General features: G+C 38.2%; 2 protein-coding genes across 3 annotated transcripts; both read right to left on the minus strand.

Moving 5' to 3' along the window:
* Positions 1-9,085: 9,085 nt before the first annotated feature.
* Positions 9,086-13,134, minus strand: LOC127775217 (protein AGENET DOMAIN (AGD)-CONTAINING P1-like). The gene is made up of 4 exons (XM_052301544.1): positions 12,584-13,134; positions 11,438-11,854; positions 9,572-9,985; positions 9,086-9,399 (listed from the first exon to the last, which is right to left on the minus strand). The coding sequence occupies exons 1-4, from the start codon at positions 13,055-13,057 to the stop codon at positions 9,385-9,387; spliced, it is 1,320 nt and encodes a 439-aa protein (XP_052157504.1). The 5' UTR covers positions 13,058-13,134; the 3' UTR covers positions 9,086-9,384.
* A 421-nt stretch (positions 13,135-13,555) lies between these two features.
* LOC127774121 (protein EMBRYO SAC DEVELOPMENT ARREST 30) lies at positions 13,556-19,341 on the minus strand. Of its 2 annotated transcripts, none has more exons than XM_052300399.1 (11): positions 19,125-19,341; positions 18,280-18,460; positions 18,032-18,116; positions 17,599-17,666; positions 17,435-17,523; positions 17,078-17,321; positions 16,888-17,000; positions 16,491-16,581; positions 16,256-16,384; positions 14,689-15,242; positions 13,556-14,599 (listed from the first exon to the last, which is right to left on the minus strand). In XM_052300399.1, the coding sequence occupies exons 2-11, from the start codon at positions 18,430-18,432 to the stop codon at positions 14,161-14,163; spliced, it is 1,965 nt and encodes a 654-aa protein (XP_052156359.1). In that variant the 5' UTR covers positions 18,433-18,460; positions 19,125-19,341; the 3' UTR covers positions 13,556-14,160. The 2 variants fall into 2 exon arrangements, with proteins under 2 accessions (XP_052156359.1, XP_052156358.1); XM_052300398.1 differs by having other exon boundaries at positions 18,280-18,463.
* Between the last annotated feature and the right edge of the window lie 7,971 nt (positions 19,342-27,312).

Raw genomic sequence — 27,312 nt, forward strand, 5'->3', positions numbered from 1 at the left:
CAGGCTGCTTGGTGTGCTGCTATTTGACGGTATGGTCTGTGTACTGTGTATGAAATTCCTTCTGGTAATTAATTAATTTGTTCCCATTGATGCCGCACATCGTTTCTCACCTGTATATGACATTTTTATTCAGGGGAATTTGTAGGGCATACTTGGGATGTTGCACTGAGCTAGACGTCAGGGTAACCAATCGATTACGGAACAAAAGCATGTTTCCACATTCAGTAAGATCTTGTTGTCATTGCTAGTAACTTAATCAGATAATCCAAGACTAATATGTTCACCCTGTATGCATGCAGAGTCATCTTGAGTATGCTACAATGCAAGCAGCAAGATCTTATATAGTTACATCATGGATCCCTGCAGGGTAAGGAACTGCAGATTTATGTAAGTACGTACGAGTAGGTAACCAATCACAAAATAGCCAATGCATGCACAGCGTTTTTACCAGTTGTTATTAACTGCAGCATCGCTGATGCTACTGTTCATCTTCACGCTAATTGACAGGATCATTTATTCTCCTCACCCACCGGCCTCTGGCTAGAGTTCAAGAGTGTAGGGCCGTTGGCAAATACTGGTGCAGAGGAGAGCGACAGAAGAACTGAACAAATAACTTTTTTTAGGATGGCAAAGCAAAAAAAAAATTGCAATTTCATGAACTGAATAACTTTGGACATTTTTTTGTATAGGTGGGGTAGTTGGAGTCAATTCCTGTATGGTTGCATCCATAACAAGGACATGCAATAGAAGATGCAGTTGGCCCTTTGCTCCTACCTGAATCTAAATGTAATGCATGCTGATGCATTTCCTCTTCTTTTCTTTTTTTTTTCCTTTTGTTCTTTGTGCTGATGTTATGTTACTTTCATGAAGCAAGAAAGAAATGGCATAATTTACTATTGTTGGATAATTGGAGTGAAATCTTTTCTTTAATTTTATTTATCAGGATGGTGCGCAGAACCCAGGGTCTGAAGGATCTACGTAAGTTTTTCTTTGTAGGTAGTAATAGGGAATGATTATTGCCATGTGGAAGAGAAATATCCTTGTGCCTGCCTGGTAAAGTTGTTAGAGAAATTTGCATTTTGAACCTTCCTTTTATTGCTATATGCTGGTGCATAGTAGTGTATAGTATTATGCACCCGATTAAGGGCCCCTTTGAATCAAAAGATTGAGAAAACGGAGGAATAAGAAAAACATAGAATTCTACTAGAAATTATACTACAAAACAAAGGATTATAAAACATAGGAAAAATACAGGAATGATCGATTGATCGAACCATAGGAAAAACGTAAGAATTAGACGAGAGAGATGGCCTCATAGGAAACTTTCCATCAGATTGGACCTCATGTTAAAAATCCGACAAAACTTATATGGATTGAGAAATTCCTTAGGAATTTCATAGGATTTAACAGTTTTTAATCCTTTGTTTCAAAGGGCCATATAGGAAAAAAATTCTATAGGATTAGAATCCTACAAAATTTCTATACTTTTCCTTTAGATCAAAGGGCCTTAAACATATTGAGCACAGGTACTGACAGTTTGTCCAATCATTTGCTAACAGAATATAAATTTGTGTCCATAAGTACAATTGGAACCCATAAAAGACATACTATCTCTATCACATAATAAGTTAATCTAGTACTGGATATGATACATCCTAATAATATGAATCTGGAGAAGAACATCTAGACAAGCTCATGTCCAAATTTATAGTACAAGTATGTGTCAAATCTAGTACTCCATCCATCCTAAAATATAAGCATTTTTGGACCCTGACATGGTCTCTGAGATGCTACTTTGACCAACAATATCTATAAAAGTAAAATATTTTAAATAAAAAGAGTTGCATATTACAATTGTTTGTTTAACAATAAATCTAGTAACATCAATTTTACATGATTGATCTTTTTTCTTTTGCTATTAATGGTCAAAGTTTAAAACGTTTGACTTGTCACTATGCTAAAAATGCTTATATTTTGGGATGGATTGAGTACTAGATTAACTTATTCTGAAATGGAGGGAGCAGTATATATATGTGGTAACATTTTCTTCTTTCAAATTTTGGGCCTTTGGTAGAGTAAACAAAAAAAAAAAAGATCTCACTGCCCTCAACTCCTCAAGGACCATATACTGTAACAGTATCGGTAGAAGTGAAATGAGCTATAGTATTATGTAAATCCTTCCCATTTTGTGGCAGTTGATTGCCCTATGAAACTCCATTAATCTAAAATTCTAAATAACATTAATTTGAGTTCATCACCATGTTCTCTTAAATGATAATTGTTGATGCAAATGATTTTCATGTACTACCGATTGAATTGCATATATTGTTTGTGTTCTTTGTTTAGTGTATGTTCGGTGATCCGTACACACCAAACTGTTGGAGAAATTGACCTGATACAGTTAAACTACATGAGGAGTAAATCTGCACGCAATAAACTTCACATTGAAGTAGCATGCTAGTATATATGCTTACACATCATGAAACATACTTCTGTCTTTTAAAAAATGGACAGGAGAATGTTTGACTAACCGAGCTCATCCATGCAAGTTTGTCTATCACATGAAAGGAATTCTAATAAAAAAATATCACATGAAAAGAAAGGGTAGTAGAATTGCCATTAATTTTGACAATTTGACCCTTTGCAAAAACTATTTTTACAAATGAACCGCTGCTAAAACTTATTTTAAAAATGACCTTTTTGCTCAACGCCAAATCATGTGACGCTGAACTTAGACACCTCAGTGCCACATAGCAAGGCGCTGAATGTACGTTGGCACGCTGACTTAGTCTACCATCCGCCGTGGCACGGCATTCAGTGCCAGCTGACGTGGCGCTGAGGTGTCTAAGTTCAGCGCCACATGATTTGGCGTTGAGCAAAAAGGTCATTTTTGAAATAAGTTTTGGCAGCGGTTCATTTGTAAAAATAGTTTTTGTAAAGGGTCAAATTGTCAAAATTAATGGTAGAATTGCAGTACTATATTTTTTAATTAGGTTTCATATGTTTGTTAGGTCATCTGTACCGACTGACTGATAATGGAATGTATAAATAGATCCCTTATGTAAAAATTAATACTATATATTTATTACAGCATAGTTAGTTTAGAAGCTCTAGTGAAGCTCAATTATGAGCCATCCGTCCATACCAATATACCCCAGGAATATATATCCTTTGCAGGTGTGTTGCTGTTGCTCCGTAAAAATATATTAATGTCTCTCAACCCTTTTTATCAATATCAGCTTCTCCTAAATATTATTTCTGCAGCGTGCGGGTGACTAAATCCTAGCTAATAGTGGCAAACTTCGACGGTGCTATATTGGTGGGAGGCTACCGCAAACATACAAGAGACACCTAAGAAGGCACTTCGCACTTTGATGTTGTTGGTCACCTGGGAGATATGGAACGAAAGGAATCGCAGAACCTTCCAACAGAAGGAAGAGGCCAAAACTTGGGCCTTAGCAGAAGCGAAAAGTCTTAATAATTGGCTTTCTTTTAGTTAGCTCGGATTGAAGGTCCTCAGCTTATTTTTTTCTTTTCACTTTGTAAAGTTCTCTTTCTCTATTCAATAAAATTAGCGCTCGTCGATTCGTTAAAAAATATTATTTCTATTAAACTATAAAACACACCTTTTCCTTTTCAAACTTCTTCAAAATACCTTTTAGAAAACATCATACAGTTCAAGAAAAAAAAATTGCCTGGTATAAGAAACAGGAGTAAAAGGGCACCCAAAAAAAACATGATAATTCGTGCTAACCTATAGTTTATTCGTCATGTGGTCTCATAAGTTATTAAAAAGAAACTCAACAATGTAGATGGGCATAAAAACAGAGGATCGAAGACTAGACCTGAAAAAAAAAACTGAGACTACTGAAGCTATGTGACATGTGTTCAACACGGATCGGCAAACACCCTAAAACACACGTCATCTTTTATCTAGAAACTAGGTGAAACCCCCACGCGTTGCTACGGGAGTTTAGTATGATAATAATAAATAAAAATAGTATATAAAATAGCTAGACGATATAAGATTATGTTAACATGGTTTATGATAATTTAAATTTAAATAGTATATAGAATAATGATTCAACTATAAAAGTAAGTTGATATGGCTTTATTAGAGAAGAAAAGTAGAGAGACAGTTTGAACCATAGATTAATTATCTAAGAGATAAAAATAATTGAGGTGATACGGCTTAATGAAAGAAGAAAATGTGGAGCTAATTTGGACCATAGATTAATTATTTAAGCACTAAAAACAATTGATGTGATATAGTTTAATGAGAGAAGAGAGTAATATCATTAACTAATTGAAGATGAACTATATAGGTATATAGGATATTATAAAAAATAATGAAGAAATATATTGAAATATTATATGAATTATGTGAGATGATGTAACATGCTTGCATTTTAAAGCTCTAAAATTTAATAAATTATAAAATTCTAGATAATATAGAATGTTTGTATGATATTTAAATGTAATGAGTGTTAGTGGATGATGTGGCATCTTTGCATATTAAGCTTTAGAAGTTACTGAGATATAACTTTATAGTAAGAGAGGATATAGTACAAATACATACGCTCACATTCACCCCTATATACGCACACACGCACATCTTATCTCTATAAGCACCTCCGGAACATTGAGCCGGCATATATTGATATTGATGGCGAAGTCACCATGGACATTTTACTGTCGATGGATATGTCACCAACCACTGAAAGAATAATTAGCCATAAATACAAACACATGTATCAAATCTAGAATTTGAATCGGAGTGGGTTGGTTCCACACCTAACATTACGCTCACTTCGCTTTACAAAAAACACACATCATCTTTATGTTAAAAGGAAACGTTTGATCTTTCACAAGCATGGCAACATCATGAAAACAAAATGCATAGTGCATGGTTCCACTACAAATTAACTCAAGCGGAAGATATGATTTCTAGTACCATGACTACTTAACGTTGATCCCCATGGCCTACATGTATGTGAGCACAAGTGAATTCTGGAAGCTGTAGAGATCGAGCTACATTGATAAACTGATCATAAGTGAATTGATTCTTGAAGCTGTAGAGCTACACTGATAAACATCAATAATTCAAGATTGTACAAGATAGGACAACACACGCATCAACCTGCTTTGTGGCTTTGCATATGTACAAACAGCTACTAGCTTGGTACATGGGACCCACAGATTAGTTTCAGAGAAAACGAAGGGCATTACTCCTGAAGTGATGGGTCATTGGCCCCAGCCACACACTGAGATTCCAGTACTAATCCATGTGCTGGATTAATTAGATTCCTGCATTTACTCCTCTCTTTCTCTCACTGTCCAACTTAATTAGGGCATGTAAAAGTACCCTTTTGCTCGGACGGCTACAAGCTTAGCAGCTGTTCAATAATGATGTTATACTGCTGCTGCCACTGTACCATGCAAATTATGCAATTGAGGCTTATGGGTTTCCATGCTTATGCCCTCTCAATTAGTAGCTCTTAACCACCAAAATGTTCAGACTTTTTTAGTTGAGTAAATTGCATTGGCGGCACACGAACTTGTCAGGTGAGTGCAATCAAGTGCATAAACTTGTAAAATACTCGTTTTGGTGTACGGACTTGCCTAGTGGTTATGAACCAAGACCAAAATAACATAGCATGGCTAATTTTACCAGGTTGGATGTAGATTAGGACGTGATATGTACATATGAGATGGGCATGAGATATGCTATATTTATAAACTTGGTTCTTACATTAACCTTCTTTTTGTTTCCACCCTTGCATCATTACTCAGGTTTTTTATGTCTTTCTTTGACAACAATCATGCCTTATTTTACCTTTTATTGAACACACACACACACACACACACACACACACATATATATATATATATATATATATATATATATATATATATATATATATATATATATATATATATATGGCATCTTCTCACTTGCATGTTTACATCGCATCCTAATCAGCACTTAAATAAATGAGATTAGCCTTGTTGTGTTCTTTTGGTCTTGGTTTACACGCCCACCAGACAAGTTCATGCACCAACACAAACATTTTATAAGTTTATACTCTAGATTGCACCCACCTAATAAGTTTGTGTACCGCCAATGTAATTTACTCTTTTTAGTTCATGCACTAAAGTTCTACTCCCTCCATTCTCTTTTGATTTACGTATTTTGGAAAACAGAAAATTCTATATTGATCAGCGGATTAAAGGGCGCCTGAAATCTCGTGCGATGCTTCATACGGCACGCCCGCTCATCTCGTTTCCATCAGCGCCGCGCCGCTCGTTACTCCCGCATGCAGGCCTACAACACGCCCTCTCACGCAGTCAACCTCGCCGCTCACGCTCGCCACCACCGCTTGCGTCGCGCTCGCCGCCCCGCTCTCGTCGCGCTTGCGGTCATGGCTGACCCGCTCGCCTCACTTGCTCGCGCCATGGAGGTGGTGCCGGACTCGGGGATGGAGGTAGCGCCGGTATCATCGTCGGAGTAGCGCCGGTCTCGTTGGAGATGCTGCTGCCACCGAAGCGACGGCGTCGTGGGGCCACATGTGCGGGCCAACGAAGCGACGGCGGCATGAGGCTATGCGCGGGATAACGAAGCGCTGCCATAGACAGCTCGTTCGATGCAGATACGAAGAAAGGAGCGATAGAGTTACTGCTCCTAGGTCTCGCTGCCAGCCTGAAATACGAAGATCAAAAGGAAACGGAGGGAGTATAACATTTTCATAAGTTTTCACCACCCATGTTTAAGGTTAGACAAACAACAATAATGACATGGCTCAATCAATCTTGAATTTTTTTCCTTTAATCCGTTACCTATCAAGTCTAGTTGTTAAAAATATATCTCATGAAAAATATATATGACAAATGAATCAAACACATGCCGTACTCAAAAAATGTGACTCAACAAGCTAAGTGCATGAATGCATGGGTGTTGAATCGAATAGACACGGGCATGAATGCACGCATGCTTTGCAGCCAATTTTTTTTCCCTTGATTATAAATGAGATATTTTGCAAAAGCAGGGATAAACTCCGGCAGACAAGTACTACATTCAATAAATACGGTCGCTAGCTAGGCGGCCCAACCACCACACTAAACTACACTAGTACGTGACCCCAGTAAAAAAAACGCGCAGTTGCAATTTACTCCCTCAATTCTAAATTATGAATATTTATGAAGGTTTTACATGGTATTGGGAAAAGTTTTAACGATTCTAATTAGTTAAGATGAGAAAATAGTTATATAAAATAAATGAAAGATAATTATGACTGGTTAAGTTGAAAAAGTAAGGATATCTTCTATACAACTTTAACTTCTAAATTTAACTTTGGAAAATTTAACTCAGGAGCGTAGTTTGGAGTGATCTAAACTCCACGCCACCTCTCTACTTCACTTTTTATAGTTTAAGCCCACTCCGTATTTTTTAAAGCCGAAACCGTTTAATTGTGCTTCAACTTTAAATGGGGTGGAATTAAAGCCCTACTAAACAAGTCCAATGTGAAAAAATTGATATATTATATAAACAATTTTAAACAATAAAAATTGCTATATTTTATAACGGATTTTATTGCTATATTTTACGACAGAGAGCGCTGAGGACCTATTTAGTTCGCAAAAAGAAAATTTTGGGGTGTCACATCGGATGTTTGACCGGATGTCGAAAAGGGTTTTTGGACACGAATGAAAAAAACTAATTTCATAACTTGCCTGGAAACCACGAGACAAATCTTTTGAACCTAATTAATCCGTCATTAGCACATGTAGGTTACTGTAACACTTATGGCTAATCATGTACTAATTAGGCTTAAAAGATTTGTCTCATGATTTTCTCCTTAACTGTGCAATTAGTTTTTTAAATCTATATTTAATGCTCCATATATATGTTAAAGATTGGATATGATGTGTTTAGAAAAAATGTTAGGGGAACTAAACCAGACCTGAAGCTAGAGAGATGAGAGCTGAGACAGAACAGTAACAGTAGCCTGCAGCACGACGACTAAAGTGTGGCTATGTCGTCGTCCGTCCCAGCTACCATTGAACAGAATTGAATTCTTGGTCCATCCCATCACATTGACACAGATAGTCACCCACGAAAAAGATTGTGTTAATTGAAACCATTACTAATAAATACATAAACTCATGTAATGTACGAGTAGTAGCTCTCTTTACAAGCGGCTCCCATTTTCCTTGCAGAGAAAAATCTTGACTGTTTTATCATAGCTTCTGAAAGTATTATGCTCGTAATAGACAGATCTACACATATGATTTTTCTCATATATACAATCTAAATATTTAAAAGTATATCATTGTTCAAAAATTTTGAAGTTTGACTTGAGACATGTTAAAAGCAGCCTGGAGTAATTTTGAAGCGTCACTTGCAGAATTAGCCAAACAATTTCTCCCTCTATATTAAGAGTTAAGAGTCTCATCAGAGTCTAAATCGCAGAGAGGACAAACCCCATAAGCAAGAGGATATCAAGCAACGCAATTTGGATGAATTGTTCAGTTCAGTCACACCTGCGTGCACATACACACATGACACGGCTCAACATGAAAATGCAATCTGCATGAATATTTTCGCCTGCGTCTCCTAGTACCTAAAACCACCTTATTACTAGTGCTAACCCCTAACTAGTGAAATATATCACATTAGGGATTGTTTATGGTAGGAGAGAAACATCAAACACTTTCGGATCCTTCCAACAAATCGATGTCTACATTGAAAAAACAAAAATAAATTGGTGTCATGTAAGTATCACACTAATACTAATCACCTCCTCTCAACATGATGGGGTAGCACTTGTTTCGGCCATGTTCTCTCCTAGGACCCCATTAAATTTGTTTTATTGCTTCAGAACCTACTCAAGATAAGGTGGTCCAGGATAACAGAGGAGTACTGCTCTATTGAGGGCATGAAAATTGGCAGGGCCAACAGTTAGCAATGCGCCGAAATTTCTAGTGCAAAGCATAAAGTTCAATGCAGGTTACTCTCAATTCAATCCCACTACTTTTGAATGCAGAACTAAAAACATATCTCAAACATAGAAAGCATATGCTCATGTAGTCATGAAATAAGAGTTATGTCACCCTAAATTAGAATTTCTGTTCCCCAAAGTCAGTTATTATAGAAGCATGTTCAGATCTACAGAAAATGCCAAAGCTTATTAGTGACGCTGAGGATCTCCCATTGACAAACATTCAGATCAACTGCTGGTGGAGTTGCAGACGAAGAAAGGTCATTCAGACAACTTTCTATGTACTATCAGACAACTTCAATAACAAGGATGATGTTAGCGAAGCACATTCTTTTGGGTACTAACCCACACTTCTGCACAAAATTGTGCGTGCACCTCGTAAGCCTTATGCCTCCAATCCCTGCCAATGGTGGCATACAGCACATGAGCATTTGCAGTAGAAAGAAATCACTGGACCCAACGGCACGAGGAAAACAAGGTTTATATCTAGCTATATTAGCAATTATACGCAATTTTATATGTGATTATTTTATTACAAACCGTAATCAAAATTCAGGGAAAATGCAGCATACCAGCGAAGCCCGCATCCACCTTCCACCCACCCAATCGCAGTGAAGCCTTAACTGTTCATGCCCGAACTCAGTCTCTTCTGTAGAAGACCTGAAGTATACCATGTACCTGTCACCACTGTTAACCTTGGATATCACACCAACCCACCATCCATCATTCCAACAAGCATCAACTTCATCAAGTAAATTGAATCCACTGGTTACAGGGATATCTGGAGGACAGGGTCTGACGTGCTGCACTTCTATGGCTTCTGTCAAAGGAGTGATTTCATCATCAGCCTTCAATGCGTCATATTCCACTAAAATCTTGTTGTTAACATATTTTAGAGCAGTCCCCTGGAACCAAGCTCCATGAAAACCATCATCATTACTGGTGACTTCGACCTTGCTGCCTTTGGCAAATTTTTTTGTCACATTCTGAAATATAGCCAAAGGAAATAGAAAGCAGTGATCGTTAGCTTTATCAGTTGAAAGAAATACTGAAATACTACATGGCAATTGATCATCATCAGTGATAACGGATAACATTGTCACCAATCTTACACATTTGGGACTATATAGAGACCATTTCTTTTATGTAATTTTGTCAAACCTAATAGGATCTTCCTGAGATGCCTTTCAATTAACTTGGTTTACTGGATGGGAAAGTAGTAGTGCTAATGAAAAAGAGTAGAGAAAAGGCGAGAGTTAGGATTTGCTTGAATCTTTCACAAGTTACAGTTTTCACAAGTCATAACTCAATACAGAATGATTTGCACAATTGATTGCCTGTTTAGTATGCCATGAAGGAGGATCATAAATATCTTTGATTTCACTTTTAGCAATTAGTTATATACCATTTCTGGCACATGAGCAAAGGTCGTTTAGGGTTAGACCTTATGATGAGTTGATCATATGAAGGAAAGAATTTCAGAACTAAAGGGTTTATGTGATTCTAAAAAAGGTTTTTTTTTTTGCAAAATACTATTATCGTGATATCGTCTAAAAAAAGTGAAAAGAGATTCTTTAGAAAGAAAACCCTATGCTTCAACTTCCTATTGACTGTATTGCACAACGCACTGTATTTATAGAGCGAAAAGGCATTACATAACCACAATGCCATGATCACAAGTCAAATCCAATGAACAATTTGTCTACCTATGAATGTGTTTAACAGCAAGAAAATAAAGTGATAAAGTTTAGTACAAGTGTGAGTGTGTCAGTAACAAAGATATTGCAGGTCTAAGATATAAAAGCTTATTAACTTATCCAAGCTAACGATAGTTGAACTTTAAAAGGTTCAATGAAATATATCTTAGGTTCCTAACAGAAACGGTAGAAGAACACTGTACAGTTCACTGGAAATATAGCAGAAAAGTGTAACCCAGTTCTAATTAAAAAAGTATCCAAAAGGAGCATCACTAGTCACCACAAATCTTAGATGCACTGATAGCCTGATGCAACATATATTATTACCAAACAACACCTGGCCATATTGCAGTCAACAGTTAAAGGCTCATGTACCAATACAAATTGCAATTTTCAAAAGGCCAATTCGTGATAAAGAGAGAAGAGTTAAGAATCATTCCTTAAGATCCATATATGGACAACAGATAGAAGCTTTAAGAATCCTTAAATATATTACTTCCTCTGTTTCACAATGTAAGTCATTCTACCATTTCCCACATTCATATTGATGTTAATGAATCTAGATAGATATATATGTCTAGATTCATTAACATCAATATGAATGTGAGAAATGCTAGAATGACTTACATTGTGAAATGTAGGGAGTAGCATGTAAAACAATCCAGGGATCATCTACATTAATATATTAAGTACCTTAAACTAAAGTTTAATAAATATTCCAAAGAAAGATTGCGTACAAACCTGTGTAACTTGTTGCCACTGATCATGGGTCCAGTCATACCGAAGTCTAAGTGCCTTTTGGTCCAATTGAATCTCCTTTCCTGAGTGTGCTGCCTTAAATGTATATCTAAATTCAGGATGAACATCAGTAATCACCCCTAGCCACCAACCATTGCCTTGGAAGCCTTCAACCTCATCATTGATGCAGAAAATAATAGCTGATGCATGTTGCGGGCGAGGCCTGATATGCTTCAGATCAACAATCTCCTTGGGCAACACACTACCATCATTCTTTGAACAATTGTAATCCACTAAAAGACTGCTCTTCCAGATAGCCTTCTCCACAGCTGCAGAGAACCAAGCAACAACAGAATTACCTTCTAACTTGGCAACTTCCACCTGTGTTCCTTTCTTATATGGCATTGTCTTAGATATCCCCTGGCAGGCAAAAGGCAGTGAGGTAGCAGATAATGAATAAAAGATGGAGGGGAACACATGCTAGTCCAAACAAAAATGCCTTAAAGAAGCGGAGCAAGTCTAAAACTGCAATTAATCAAAACAACTGAAGTACACAAATCTAGTTTTAGAAATCAAATAAGGAAGTCCAAATTCCTGCATTCTAATAAATGATGCTACGTGCAAGACACCGCTAGAATCTCAAATATACAAGTCCGGACACTGGATCTCCAGGTTAGAGCTTCAGATTCTCAACAGGAAACATTTGCAATACCATCAGGCTCAAGGAGTTAGATCACAACATCTTATGGCAAAAACAAAAACATGATAGTGTTAGTAAGGTTGCTTCAATAATGCACATAAACTGGAGTAACCATTCCAGCATGAGCTATGCGAATCAAACAGCATTCAGCATATCAACTTGTTTGATCTATCAACTGTAACCATCATTTTATGACCAAAGCAAGTAATTAAAGTCGTTTGATCGCAACATCCAGTTTAACCTAGACTAATTAAGTCCCTTATTATGATAGTAAATGGGGAAAAAAAGACCAATGCATTTCTAATCTATCTCCTTCAGTAGCAACTAGCAAGAAGGGCTCGCCGAATTCTCTAATCTCGATAACAAAATCAGATACATTCTCTGATACAAATTCTTCACAAAATTGCGTACATTTTGTCAGTTTGGAAATTGGAAGCTGGAGATTGTACCATATTCTCCGGGGAGAGCCACTCGCCGGCGACCCACTCGAGGTGGGGGCGGACGTCGGCGGCGTCGAATTTCACCACCTCCCTCGTCTCCGGGAAGCACACCGCGACCCTCCCGCCCGCCGCCGCTCGCCCCCCGCCGAGGGCGACCCCGACCCACCACGCCCCGCCCTTGAACGCATCCACGACGGCGTGCTCCGCCGGTGGCACGCCGCGCGGCGCGTCGGGCGGGCGCGGGCGGAGCTGGGACGCCGCGACGACCTCCCCGAGCGGGCAGCCGGAGCCGTCGTAGGCGACGGTGTAGCCGCGAGGGTTAGCGTGGGAGGCCGTGACGGAGGCGGGGAAGTGGGCCCCGTGGTATCCGGGCTCGTCGGGTAGCACTTCCACCAGGTCTCCGGGGCGGAACTGATCCGGGGCAGGCGCCGCCGCCGCCGCCGTCGCCGGCGGCGGGTTGCGGCGGAGGCGCGGCGACCTCATCGGCGGGAGAGTGGAGGGGGGCACTGGACGGGGTCAAGTGAACTGGAGAGTAAACTGCAGAGACATCCTACAGAGACAGTAGCACCGTCCGATCGGGGAGATGGAATGGACGGTTGCTATTGCTTCGATGGTCTGAATAATTTGTTATACGTATAAGAAAAATAGAAACCCCCCTACGAGCTTATAGTAAGGCCGCATACATTTGAAAAACAGAGAATTTTTATAAATGGTCATTCTCGACGCACGAATGACCGCACGAAAAATGTATCTTATTACATTTGAAAAACAGAGAATTTTGATACTAATGGAACGTAGGATTAATTAAATATTAGTTAAAAACTTAAAAAATTAATTAGTATGATTTTCTAAAACAACTTTCCTATAGAAAATTTTTACAATACCACACCATTAGCAGTTCAAGAAGCGGAAAATTGAGAAAAGATAGCACAGAACGTAGCCTTATACGAGAATTAAGCCCGTTTCCCCATCAAATTTTGGCAAACTTGATCGATAATTGAACAGTTTTACCCCCATGAAATTCACACCTTAGCGCATACGGTTCAGAAGAATTTCACCGCTTTCATCTATGAAATGGAAACATGACTGTCAACCAGGTGTTAAAATCTGAAACGTCTTGCTAAACTCACAGGCACATGTAACGTTTGCAGCAGTTAAAAGGGGAAAAAATGCTGTCCTTTACAGAAGCACATCAACAAGGCATAAGCCCATTGGATTCCTTCACATTCACAGTAACAGAAATCAAACTCACCCCAAAAAAATCAATGTATTCCCTGTTAATAGACATTTGTACACAAGCAATTTCTTCAGGTCAAAAAGAAGGCGTAAAAGGAGGAAAAAGAACCTAAGTGTTAGTTCCTGTGTCGAGGTCGTATAACTCAAGATAGTAGTCCAAGCAAAGCATCCGAGATGTACATATCATATATCATTCTTGGGCTCTCCTAGCTCAGGATGTGTTGCTGCAAACTGATCCGATTTGTCCAGTAGATCCCTGCAAATTGCAATGTGTGCTGATATCACTCAAGGTTACCTGGAGCTGATATAGTGGATAAAAGGTGCGCCATAGTACCAAGCTCCGCATGTGTTCAATCATCTGGATCCATCTCCTCATCCTGCTCTGAGGATTTATTCATGTCACTTCTATCAGATTCCTGCTGTGTGTCTTGGCTAGAATCATCTTCAGGCAAGTCGCCGTCGTAATCCTCATTTTGAGGCTCATTATTCTTGGTAGACACCATGGCCAAGCTGCGAACCATCCAATCAGGACACTCTTCTTCACCTCCAAATAGGAGCCTACCATGGCTATCTTTCGTCGACTGAACACCAGGTGACTTTGGCGTTCTACAAGAACACTCTGGTAATGGGTGGGCAAGAAAAGATACAGGTTTTGACAGCATCGCTGATTTTACAATGCCTTCTACACTTGCACTGTTATTGAGATGTTGGCGTGCAGCCAATGTCCAATTCCGTGGCGGGTGATACTGATGGTCACTAACATTTTCGAAAAGCGCAGAAATAGTCTTTCTGTTCATAAAAAGGGAAGGCACATGTCAAATCATGTAACATTAAGTATCCAGACATACTGATGGTATAAGATAATAAAGGTGTTATACCTGTCAGGCCTATAGGTTATACCAGATGGGGTTTGGTATAGCCGATGCCCCATGATCAAACTTGAGTAGTCTGGCCAGCCACTCCCATCATTATGAAACCCAGGAAAGAATGCATCAGCTTCAACCGAAACAAAATAATCAAGTGCGTCCCAGAGCAACCGATGCGCTTGCCTTCTAAATTCAACGGGAGAAGGATCTGGTTCTGTGTCATTCTCACCAATCCAGCCATACCAGCCTACTTTTTCATGAGCATAGTATGGCCTTGCAGGAGGTGGTGGCAGCGGTCTTGGGCGAGGCCCTGCTCTCTTCCATTCGTCAACGAGTTCTTTCTCAGTTTTGGGAGGTGGAGGGTGTGCCATATCTGATGCAAGAGGAGCCTCTGGGCCAACTAAATCAGATAACTCCCTCTGACTACATACAGAAGTGCGATCAACTAAGTTGGCATACATAGCTCGTAGTGGAATAAGTATTCTCTGTCCACCAAAAGTTTCAGAACCAGCCAAGTATATTATTGTAGTTGATGGATAACCTAATGCCTGAAGCAGAAGTCCAACCTGCAAAAGTGCAGATTGAAGCACCGCACAAATTGGCAACCAAAATGAATCGATAAGCACATGACATGTTAAACACAGTAATTAGCAAACTGAATCACCCTGATTCTATGGAAGAGATTAGGTTCACAGAAATAACTATTTGTCTACTTGGTACAGAAAACCGGTACCCAATAGTAATGCAAGGCATCTTGAAGGAAGAAACGAAACAATTCAAATTAAAGAAGTCTTTCTAGCTGATTTGTCTCATTTTTCCTGTGCATACGAGTGTGATTGTACAGTTAGAGATCATTGAGACCATTTCTCTCATACCCTATATACGTATGTGAAAAGGCATAGTATCTAGTTCCACGAAGATAAATCTGAACTGCATGCATTCTAAAGTAAAACAGCATAGCACTCTTAATGAACAGCTGAAGCTCAAATTTTAATATTCACAATGTAATACAGGGCTAAACATCAATTGTATATAAAACATAAAGGAAAGATTCGCCAAGGGAAAGGAGAAACCAACAACTGGCAGTAAAACTATCTTGTTCTGCTTCTCATTTTTTCCCGAGCTCGGATTTCTTGTACTTGTACTGTTTACATTATGTTCACAAAACTAATTCCTGATTTTGGAATTACATGGGTCTGAAGCACTGCAGTATATGTATTATATCTATTAAAACAAGTTCAAAAAGAGACTCGATATTTGCTCCCAAGGTCTAGGTATTACCATGCTAATAAGAGAAAACAAAAAGGACTAACACCGTTGATTGTGGGTATAGATTAATCAGATATATATCAGACTGCTGCCAAATGTATAAGAATACAGTTGAACTTTTAGAAATAACTTGCGAGTTGTATAACAATATAAATCCTACTTTCAATTAGACTATGATTGAGCTAAATTAAGCAAATTCTGCTAGTTTCTACTAAGAAGCAGAATGTTTTCCTCAAAATTGTATGTATGAAGAATTACATCCTAGTTCAGTGAGCAATTGACTAGAGTATACCATTACAAACAAACTAACCTCTTCTGGCATGAGTGGACATGAACCATTTATCTTCCTGGACACTGAATCAACTGATAATTGTTCCTTTACAGTTCCTCGTTTGATCATCTGATTCCTTCTATATTGAATAAGTTCTGTATGAATATCCTAGAGAAGAAGAAACTAACAGCCAGTCAAACAATAACTGCTAGGAAGATATTAGAAGGATATCCATCTGCTTTTACATTAGAAATTTAATCCAAATTACACAAACCTGGAACAGTTCAGCACAACCATGAAAAGCTAGAGTATCTCTTAGCAGTCCTGGGTGATATGCTAGATAAGGACGACCAGATACACGTAATCTGTACAAATTTACCGGTGTTATGCGAACAGCAAATCACATCAGCTTGTTGAATTTCAAATCTTATAGTTGCCGCGGTTTCAAATCCAAAATTTTCCATCTTTCATAGTTTCACAATAGACTATGCATCCAGAGGTGACCCAAATCAAAATTTTCCAGTACCAAGGAAATGCTTCAAAATTCTTAAGGAACATCTTTTTTCTTTGAAATTTGTGAAAGCCAACTACTGGCTCAAGATTTAAGAAGGCAGGGAAAGATCACCAGCAATATTGCATATTGAGTTCAGGGGAAAGAATGACCGAATCACCTGCTAACTATTTGGTTCCCGAGAGCACGAATTTCTGGACGGAACTTCAAAGCATGGAAGGCTACCCTGCATCTAAGCCTCTGAAATTCCTCCAAGGTTGCTGGAAGGATTGACTGCAGATGTAAAAGTTCTAAGTCCACAATTAGCCGCAGAAAGAAACAAAATAGTGTTAGTGCGGCCTGGAAGATACCTGGAGACATTTGCCTCCATTAATGATTATCCCAATAACTTTTGACTTGGAAAGTTTTGGCAGGACTTCTGTCACGTAATATTCTGGAGTAGCCGAGTTTTTAGGTGATACTGTGGGAAATTTTATCTTTTTTCTAGCCTCCCTGAGATCCTTTGGCAAACCACGCACAATAGCTACATCACTGGAAAGTGCGGAAATGAAGTGATCTTCATCATATAGATATGAAAAGCTCTTGAATTTTGAACTGCAAGATCAAAACAAGAGAAAAAAAAAAGAAAAACTATAGTTAGAGGTCAAGCCTAAAAGGGACAAAGAAATAAATGTATCACAAAAACAAATAACAAAGGAGACAGGGACCTGATGCCTTTTGCACGTGTCGTTGCTTGAATCTCAGGAATAACTAGGGTGGCATTTAAGAGCCTGGCAACGGCGACAAGATCACAGATCTAACAAAAGGAAATATGTCATGGACCTACAGGCTAAAGAACACATGAATGTGAACTTTACACAAGGAAACTTACTGAAGATTGTATCTTCTCAAAGCCACCATAGATCTTTGCATAAATAAAACCATTATGATAATCCGGAGCTGCAAGGCAAGTCAAAAAAATTTTTGATCAAGGTTTGAGTTCCAGGTTTTACAAGTATGCAGTGACATTGAAAACAGATCAGTCAGCATATTTATCCACAACCATATGCAGGAAAAGGAAAATCATGGAATTAATGTCTAAGGTCCAACCACACAGCACTGGAACACTCGGGATCGATCATTATAAATGAGCCGCAAAAACAAAACAATAGAATGTAAAATAAAAGTTTGGTCACTCATTCAGAATCAGAATAAAGGTAGGCTGCTCAAATTAAGCTATTGAACTAACTGAATAAATAGATTTGGAAACATAAGATGAAAAAAAATATGCAAGCATGGTAAGCAAAGGATGGATGCAAAATTACCAGGGTAGATTTTTCTAGGTTTCGCATAAGGGTGTAAATGATCAAGTGTACTCAACGAACCCCACAATCTCCGGGGTCGAGGCCTCTGCGTAAATCATGAAGCAATAAAAAAAGGATATCATCAATTTGTATTCAACTGATGCTTGAAACTCATGGTCTCTCAAAGTGTAATTCGCCGTCAAACTTATACACTGAAGATACTGAATGTAACAATTGATAGTTGAACGTAGTCATAACTTATGACTTACTGGTCCAAACGGAAGGACATCATCCATATGCAGACTATATCTTGTGATTCCCCCAGCAGAATAATTCGCAAGGAAAAGGTGCACCAGCAGTGATAGCATCGACAGCACGATGCCAATCGCTGTGGCCAACTTGAATTTGCTCTTGAGGAGCATCTTATTTCATTAATCTCAGCTCCAGATCCTGCTGAGAAGAGATCCAAGGTCAATCCTTAGGCAGATACATCAGGGGGCTAAATGTGATGCCAAGACATGTTAGAATATATCGTGTTTATTTGGATATGCATCGCATGTTATCTCAAGCCGTCCCTCCTGGTATACCCCCCGATTTTGTTTCTATAAGTCGGTTGAGCAGATAATAGGAAGGTTCGTGCCTATATGCATTCCGCATTATTGTCAATCCAATCTATCGCATCGAGTCCTATCACGCTCTCAAGACACCATAACATTTTTTAAATTGAAGAAAAAAATAAAGACAGTGAGGCGTAGATTTGCACATGATGTTTGATACAGCCTTAGCTAATGGTTAAACTATCAGCCAGCGAGTAACCACTAAGCTAAGTTAATTAACAATAACTCCGTAAAAGCGCCCGCCCCTGAATTCATCCTAAACCTTAAGGTGTAGTAGAAATGGCCACTACTGACTGTGGCCGGGGGTAGAGGGCAATGCGCCACTGGATTCAGAGCGGTGGAGGGGGAAGCCCACCCTGCGACACAAGACGATGCGACCACGAGATCTCCCCACCACCGCAGGGGCAGACCTAGCTTCCAGATCTACAAGGCTGAAGGCCAAAATCGGAGAGGAAAAAAAAAACGAGGGAGGGGGGGTGCGGGGTCCGGGTGCTCACCGGAGCGGAGGCGGAGAGCAGCAGGACGACGGGGCACCCACCGCTGCTGCCCCCCCTCCCTCCCTCCCTCCCCCTCCTCCTCGGCGGCGGGAGTCGGCGAGGAGACGGGGATTGGGCAGTGGAGGCCGCAGGTGGTGATGGAGATCGGCGGCACGCGACGGCGCAGCCGCAGGCAGAGAGTGAGGACTCGATGTCGATGGAGATCGATCGATCGATCGATGGATCCTTGTTTCTTTGTTACAACAAGGCCGCCAGCACAAAAGAGGCCGGCCCATTAAGCTAGTGGAGATGGAAATGAAGCGGCATATTAAGGGCTCCTTTGAAACTAATATTTTTAAAGGGACTATCTAAAAAACTGCCATAAGTTTTTTTAAGAGAAAAACTTTCAAATCTAACTATAATATAATTTAACTATAACTATACTATATCTATAATATAGCTTGTATATAAATATTAGAATAATACATGCAACTTTATATCTAACTTATATAGATATTACAACGTAGTTACACTACTATAACTATATTATAGTCACATTTGAAAGTTTTTTTTTTGCCAAAAAAAAAAGTTGGGCAATTTTTTTAGCAATTCCATTTTTAAAAAGTTTAGTAGTTCATTCATATGAAAAAAATTTCCTAATGTGACCACATTTGGATCATATGAATAGTTATCGAAAAAATCATATGAAATTCTTTTGGATTGGCTCAAAACGTAGGAGTTCTAACATGAGCTTCAACCTGTTGGAAAAATCATTTTTCGTCATTCTCTCTCTTTCTTATTCCTGCGCTTTTCCAAACTGCTAATCCAATATTTTTCATGTATTTTTTTTCCAATAATCCATAGGATTTGAGCTATAGGGCACTTCAATCCTATATTTCTCTTGTTTTTGCGTTTTCGGAATCATGCGTTCCAAAAGAGCCCTAAACAACTTGAATGTTTACCGATACATGTAAACATGCGATACGGGTTTTTCGTACCACAGTCTTGATCCGCTAATAAACCCAATCAAGTAACACCACATGTCTGATATTTCATGCTCACTCCCGTGCACCAACTATAACGCTTAAAATAATTCAACAATATAACTAATTTGTTTGCTAATTTGATTTAAACCGACTCGCTTGTTAAGTGAACGTGCGAGGAAACTTCAAAAGTCGTCAAATATAGTAAAACAGATGATAAAACATGCCAATAAATATGTGTATGAACCTCTTGAGTCTACAACATCCATTGAATAGATCATATTTTCATGAATAGTTACACATTGGTCCTATCAAATAAAAATAACTTTAATAGACTTATATCAATATTAATACTCCTTTGTTCATAAGTATAAGTGTTCTTGTGCTGTTTTTCGATATTAAGGTAGAAGGGGAAAAACTCGTATGTCCATCATTAAAGCCAATTTGAATTCACATACTCTCTCCGGTTCCCTAACTTTTGACATTTCGAACAACAATGATACAACATATGGAACATATCTTTGATTATAATTTTCTATTATAATATATATAAATAAGTAAATACTTAAGTCTATTAAAGTATTATTAAAACTAATTATATATCGTGTTATAGTGTCTTCAAGCTAAATAGTTTTAAACTAAATACTTTAAAAGTTACTGGTAACAAGTTCTAATTGTTTTATCTTAATTTTGTTTAAAACACCAAGAATTATAAATCGGAGGGAGTAAATGCTTACATATGTTACAAAATTTAAATGCCTGGAATATTTATATTTATGGACGAATAGAGTATATACATTTTGCTTTTAATTAAGATCTTAAGAGAACCTTATCCTTTATCTTTCTAACAATAGAAAAGGAGTCAAGACAGCCCTAGCCGGGCAGCCCCATGTAAAGGCCCCACGGTGGCAATGAAATGTCATGATCTACATCAATGGACTTTGGATTCCAGACCCCCATTACACATGGCACAGCACAGCATTGCCAGCAGGTTAACAAAACAATAAGCAAACTACTCCAACAAAGAGCAGAGGATGCATGCATGCTTACAATGCAAGAGATGCAGAGAGTGAGCCCTGCACTATGTACCACACACACAGACACACTTAGGGTGAGTTTGAGAGATAGGAGATTGAGAAAATTGGGAAGATACGTAAAACGAGATGAGCCATTAGCGCATGATTAATTGAGTATAAACTATTTTAAATTTCAAAAATGGATTAATATGATTTTTTAAAGCAACTTTACTATAGAAATTTTTTGCAAAAAACACATCGTTTAGTAGTTTGGGAAGCGTGCGCGTGGAAAACGAGGTGTTTTCTCACCCTATCTCACACAAACGAACACAGCCTTACTCTTGTTCATTCCTTTGCTTGATTTGGGTATTTGCCACCATGCATCCAATGCAAGTAGTGAAGCAGATGCATACTTATTGCACACCTTGACAGGGAGTACTGTATAGTTTCTTCTCTAGGTCTGGTGATGGCTACCAATGATTCAGAAACTGCATCCACCGTGCTCTCTGGTTGGAATCAATGCTTTGATAAGGATATCAGCTCAAGCTATGCAATCCTCAAAATAGGGGTAGGGGTGGGAACATAAGAGGCAAGGTTTGGTCTTTGATACTCAAATTGTTGAATACTCGCCTATGGTGCGGATTAGTCATTGTTTTGGGGCATATCTAGTCAAACTTTATAAACTTTGGACATTTGCCTTGTTATATAAAGTTTCACAACATTTTCCTCAATAAATAACTGGAGAGAGTATTGGATGCACACAATTATGCAATTTGTGAAAACACCAGGTGGCTTTAATTTGTCCAATACTTAAAATATATTTTTTCTTACTTCTTATACATATCAGAAAATAATTTTCCCAGTTGCGAAGTCCTGCCGAATAAACTAGGCATCCTATGGATAAAACCATCACGAATATTGGTATTGTTTTTAACGATTATACAATATCCATCGCGAATATTAACTTTTTTTGTTTATTTTGTCATATAAAAAAACCTTAATACAATAGTCTATTTGTAAAATTAGGTGTCGAATATATAGTGGAATATCTGGTTCCTAGCGGCACGATCTGTGTCGTGTTCCAAAGAAAAAAGTATATGTTGTACTTGCATCCTTTGAAAACACTCTTCTATGACAGTGTCCAAGTTAACAAATGATCTAATAGTTGTGCTACCCAAATTGATATCCATTTTTTTTAAAATCATTGGTTTTTCAAAAACAAACTTAAAAGATTTTTCAACCTTAAATCAAAATGGCATATCACCCTGAATATGGTCTAAAGATGATAAGTAAACAATGTGAAAAGTTCAAGAAAGAATGGTGTCCGGTTTTGAATTTTATGCATGAATAAAAAAACATGTTAAAAATTAATGAAAATATGCAAGAGCTCTATAGAATTTAACATCGATGGCAACATGCTATTTTTACCTATAAGGCAGTACAACTATTATACTAGTATACTGTATGAACTAATGCTCTGATTCAATTAATACCTTCAGCATACCAGCATGTAGCCATGTACACAAATATAGAATTAAAGGCTGAGCCTGCAAATTGTCTCCTCTCTTGACCCCATGAAGTTAATTTGTCTTGATGAATAACACATGCATCTTCCATTCCCTAGGGGAAATGAATGCTAGAAATAGAAAGAGCAAGCTAGCTCCTGGGAACTTAGCATTCCATGATGGTGATGCCCTCTTCTACAACTCACTTGAGATTGTGTGCTCATCCACCTGCTTGCCATCAAATGGCTTTGGATTCTGGAGCACTACAAGTTTGGAGCAATATATTGATTACCCTCTCATCATGGCGAGATAAATATCTATATGGTTTACCTTAACTTCAACAGCTCAGAGTAATATGTATTTCCTTCGGTTTCAAAATTCTTAACGTTTTGAACACGGTTAGAACCAAACTTTTATAACTTTGACCATAAATAAATTTAAAAATATTTAGTTTAAAAGCACTAAAATAACATATATAGATTTATTTTATAAAGTACTATAATAAAAATAGGTATATTTATTTATTGTATATATTATAACAAAAAACATAGTCAGATATTTAGAAAACCATGTCATTGTCCAAAACATCAAGAATTATGAAACCGGAGGGAGTAGAATTTATTAATTAATTTTAGAAACATACAGTTCATGTCAGCCTACACACTAGTACACAACTAGGTAGAAATGACTAACATGCTGATTAACTATGTGCTATATATGACATTGAATCCTAAATATTCATAGATAACACACTGTATTTCCCCTGCACTAATACTATACTACTATACTAAATATTCTGAAAACAAAATAGAGAGAAAGATGAGGGGGGAGGAAAAATAAAAAGGACAGAGATTCCCCTGATCCTGAAAGCCAGGCTAAAAGGGTTGGGACTTGGGAGCCACTTTGTCCCTAGTTTCAATTCAAGGAGGCCCTCTGTGTCAATCCATTAGATATGCCACTACTCTCTGTTCTTTGGACTAGTATAACTCTGCATCCAGACGAGGGAGCAGCAGCCAGCAAGGAGATCAGTGTGGAGCTGGACCTAAGCTTAGCATGCATATATGCATGCTACCCTGCATCCATTTCTGAAACCTAGAGGAGTAAACTAGTTATAGTACTGTACATAGTGATATCATCTCCTGTAATATGACTCAAGAGAAGGTTGGCCTCTCCATATATTTCTTCTCACTTCATCCTCTCAAAACTAGCTTCTTCTGTTTCTTGTGCACTGCATATAATAAGCTAGCTTAGCTAGCCAACAGGTTCCAATATTCATGCTGCTCTCTTCTTCTGTGTTTTCCTCTCTACCATGTAGCATATCTCTCTCTCTTAATTATTTGTCTTCAAATTAATCTGATCTGTTGCTTTTCAAAGTTCCAAACCCTCTTGTCTTCTTGATCTCCTATATATATAGGAGCATTGATAATTCTCTATTGTTTATATTTCACTGATCTCTACCTTTTTTTTCTTCTTCTTTAGTAAATTAAGCGCTAAACAATGATTTTATACTGCAGATGTTTGTTTGGAAGCTGTCAAAATATGACATACTGGATGATCAAAACCCTATATCTCCCATCAGTATCAACAACAGCGTAAGCAGTTTCTTCGGTTGCCACAGTGGCAAGAGGGAGGAAGAAACATCATCATCCATCATGATTTTAATACAAGATCCTCCTCAAACAGCATTGTTTTACATCATACCTGAAAAAGTAGCTACGAAATCGTTCCATATAGCATTGCAAGTACAAGTAAGCATTGTGATGTTCTCGTAGCTTGCGAACCGGTGCTACCCCGACTGAGCTTTTCTTCTTCTAAAAACTTCTCCACCCACCATACATCTTTTCTGGTGCTTTATTTGTGCTAGAATTAATATTCTTGACCTTGTAAGGCCTTTTTCTTGACCTTGTAAGGCCCTCTCACATCGTTTTCCATCTCATTATGTACCTCGTGCATCTCTTTCTTGATATCTACAAGAATGAACCTGCCATCGCCAAGTTGGCCAGCCATCTCCTACCTCATGTTCCCTTCTCCCTTCTATCCCTCCTGAGCTAGCTGCACCATCATAGCCTTTTTATGAGATAATCTCAATTAATGGCTAGTGTTTTTAGGCACTTGTGAGTTTCTCCCACATCCTAGTAGTTAATGCTACTTCTGGTCATCCATTGATTTGCTCTTATATGCAAAATATAAATGCAATGGAAGCTTGTCTTTCTCATTGAAGTTATCACTCACCAAATGGTGCTGATCGAAATTTGTAATGATGTAATTTTGTAATTCTCATTTGATTAATGTGACATTTCCTTCTTGCAACTTATAATTGTAGTGCTCATGGATGAATGCTTATGTGATTTGTAATGGTAGATCAGAATCAAAACATTAATCCTTGGCTTCATGGGGGCCTCCATGCATGCATGAGATAGCAGGCTGCTGCCTGCAGGTTATCTTTTTGCATGCATGTATGTTTGGTTTCGTCAGGGCATGGGTCCCCCGTCCCCAGCACTTTGGGAAATCAAATTAAGGTGTTTTGTGGCAGTTTCAAACTTTCAATGTAGAAGTATCATAATTGCTAAACATGCCCAACACTGTTGGTTTGAAACTCAGTCAAAAAAATTAACCTTGCGATTGCCGTCGAGATTCATGCTTCACACCTCCTCTTTCTCCTACTTCAACGAGCACATCACCTTTTTCCAGACCAACGAGCTTATTTTAACTTAGTGTTACTTCCTACGTCCTAAAATATAGGTATTTTTTAAGATAGATATGGATATTAAAAAAAGTAGGTAGAGATGATTGAAGTGGTGTAATTAGTGGAGAAGATAAAGTAGGTGAAAAGAATGGTTATGATTGGTTGAGAGAAGAGGGTAGGTAGAGAAATAGCTTCATTTTCAGACGGAGGTAGTATATGTTATTATAGATCTATGGAGAAACTAGGGGTGCTAGAAGCGTACGTTAAAACCTGCACACCTTTATCTATATATGATGATAATAACCGTCATCCAGGCGTTACAATAGGAGGGCGGCACATGGCTGGATAGGATGCGACTACAATCTCTATATAGCTAACAACCTACTCCTTCCGTCAAAAAAATAAATAAATCTAGGATTAAAGATGGCATATTTCAGTACAACAAATCTGGACAAGAGTCTATCTAAATTTGTTGTACTAAAATATGTCACATTCAATTCTAAGTTTGTTTTTTTATAGGGCGGAGGGAGTATACATCCAACCAATCATGAGTACACCATTGCAATATATGAAGATATACATGAGTGTTTCACGAGATCTTTCTGTGAACTACTGCTAGGATGATGGTGGTGAGAGGGAGGAATTAAGGGGAATAATGGTTTTAAAGAGTAATTATTTGTAAAAGTAGAGCTATTTTCCCTTGAGAAATTAAATAAAGCCCATAAAGATAGAGGAGAAGCTAAGATAAGCAACATAAATGGAGTATATATAGCGCTTAACTATGTGTGTATGAGTGTGATGGATGGATGGATTAGACATAGATTCTTGCACGCATGTGCATGCATGCCTCTCTGGCGCATAGTATGCACCTGCACCCACCACCCATCAAGTCGATCTACGGTCAAAAACCATCCATCCATCATATGATGATGCACCGTTTCAACACCTGCAAAATGCAGTACCGCAGACAATACGGACGGCCATGCAACATACGCATGCGTGTGGTGACTGAACTCATCGAGTGTATTCGTACCTGTAGGCCCAATCTGATGGGGTTCGACTTACCATCGGTACGGTAACCGCGTGGTTACCGAGGTTATCGGCCTTACCGCGGGATACTGTAATAGAAAAACCACGGTAATCTTCTTAAATTCAAATAAATTTAAAAAATAATTTAAATTTTAGATAAATTTTACACGGTTTCGTACGGTTTTTCACGGTTACCGCACGGTACCTGTGCTTACCGCCGGGGCGCGGTAACCCCGGCCCTGGCGGTTTGGGAAACGCGGTTTGGGAAACCCTTGGAACATAGATTTTTCACACAAAATGCAAGCATAGCACAGGCCATGTGTTTATTTATAAATGAAAAAAAAAATCATGTTTTCAAAATTAATTGTGCCTTTGTTTTGGAGGAGGATCTGGGCAAATTGATGGTATATATGATTCGTTATATTTTTATAAGATGTTATTGATGTCTTAGTTAGAGAAACTAAATAGTACTAGCTAGGTGGGTACCCCGCACGTTGCTGCGGGAGAATTATGTGATAATATAAAAGATATAACTTCTAAAATTTTCTTTCTTACCTAGCTACTATACGATTTTTTCCATGTGTTTATAATTTTTTTACCTTTATCAATTATATATAGGTTATAAATGATTGGGTTGTATGGTATGCCTTTTTTTGGGGGGGGGGGGAGGGGAGATGTAATTTATACTCTTTATAAATCATTCAAAAGCTAAAAACAATTGAGGTGATGTGAAAAGATGCAATTTATATCCTTGATGAATCATCCAAAAGCTAAAAACAATTGAGGTGATGTGGTTTTACGAGAGAATAGAGAATTAGCATTAACTACACTTACTGGGAATGAACTTTATAGATATATAGGATATGCCTCGACCAAATTCATGCGTGCATGAATGCACACAACCATACATAATAATATAATACTTCCTCCGTCCCAAAATATAAGTATTTTTAGACTCTAACACGGTTTCCGAAATACTATTTTGACCAA

Source organism: Oryza glaberrima, chromosome 5 (assembly GCF_000147395.1).
Source record: "Oryza glaberrima chromosome 5, OglaRS2, whole genome shotgun sequence".
NCBI lineage: Eukaryota > Viridiplantae > Streptophyta > Magnoliopsida > Poales > Poaceae > Oryza > Oryza glaberrima.

Bases quoted from the DNA above. Each gene is read 5' to 3' on its own strand.
- LOC127775217 (XM_052301544.1), bottom strand. From the start codon at position 13,057: ATGAGGTCGCCGCGCCTCCGCCGCAACCCGCCGCCGGCGACGGCGGCG. The intron at 11,855-12,583 runs GTACAATCTCCA...TTTGCCTGCCAG, and splicing joins GGCTCTCCCCGGAGAATATG to GGGATATCTAAGACAATGCC. The intron at 9,986-11,437 runs GTTTGTACGCAA...GCTATATTTCAG, and splicing joins AGTGGCAACAAGTTACACAG to AATGTGACAAAAAAATTTGC.
- LOC127774121 (XM_052300399.1), bottom strand. From the start codon at position 18,432: ATGCTCCTCAAGAGCAAATTCAAGTTGGCCACAGCGATTGGCATCGTG. The intron at 17,001-17,077 runs GTATCTTCCAGG...TTACATCTGCAG, and splicing joins ATGGAGGCAAATGTCTCCAG to TCAATCCTTCCAGCAACCTT. The intron at 15,243-16,255 runs GTTAGTTTGTTT...GCACTTTTGCAG, and splicing joins GTCCACTCATGCCAGAAGAG to GTTGGACTTCTGCTTCAGGC.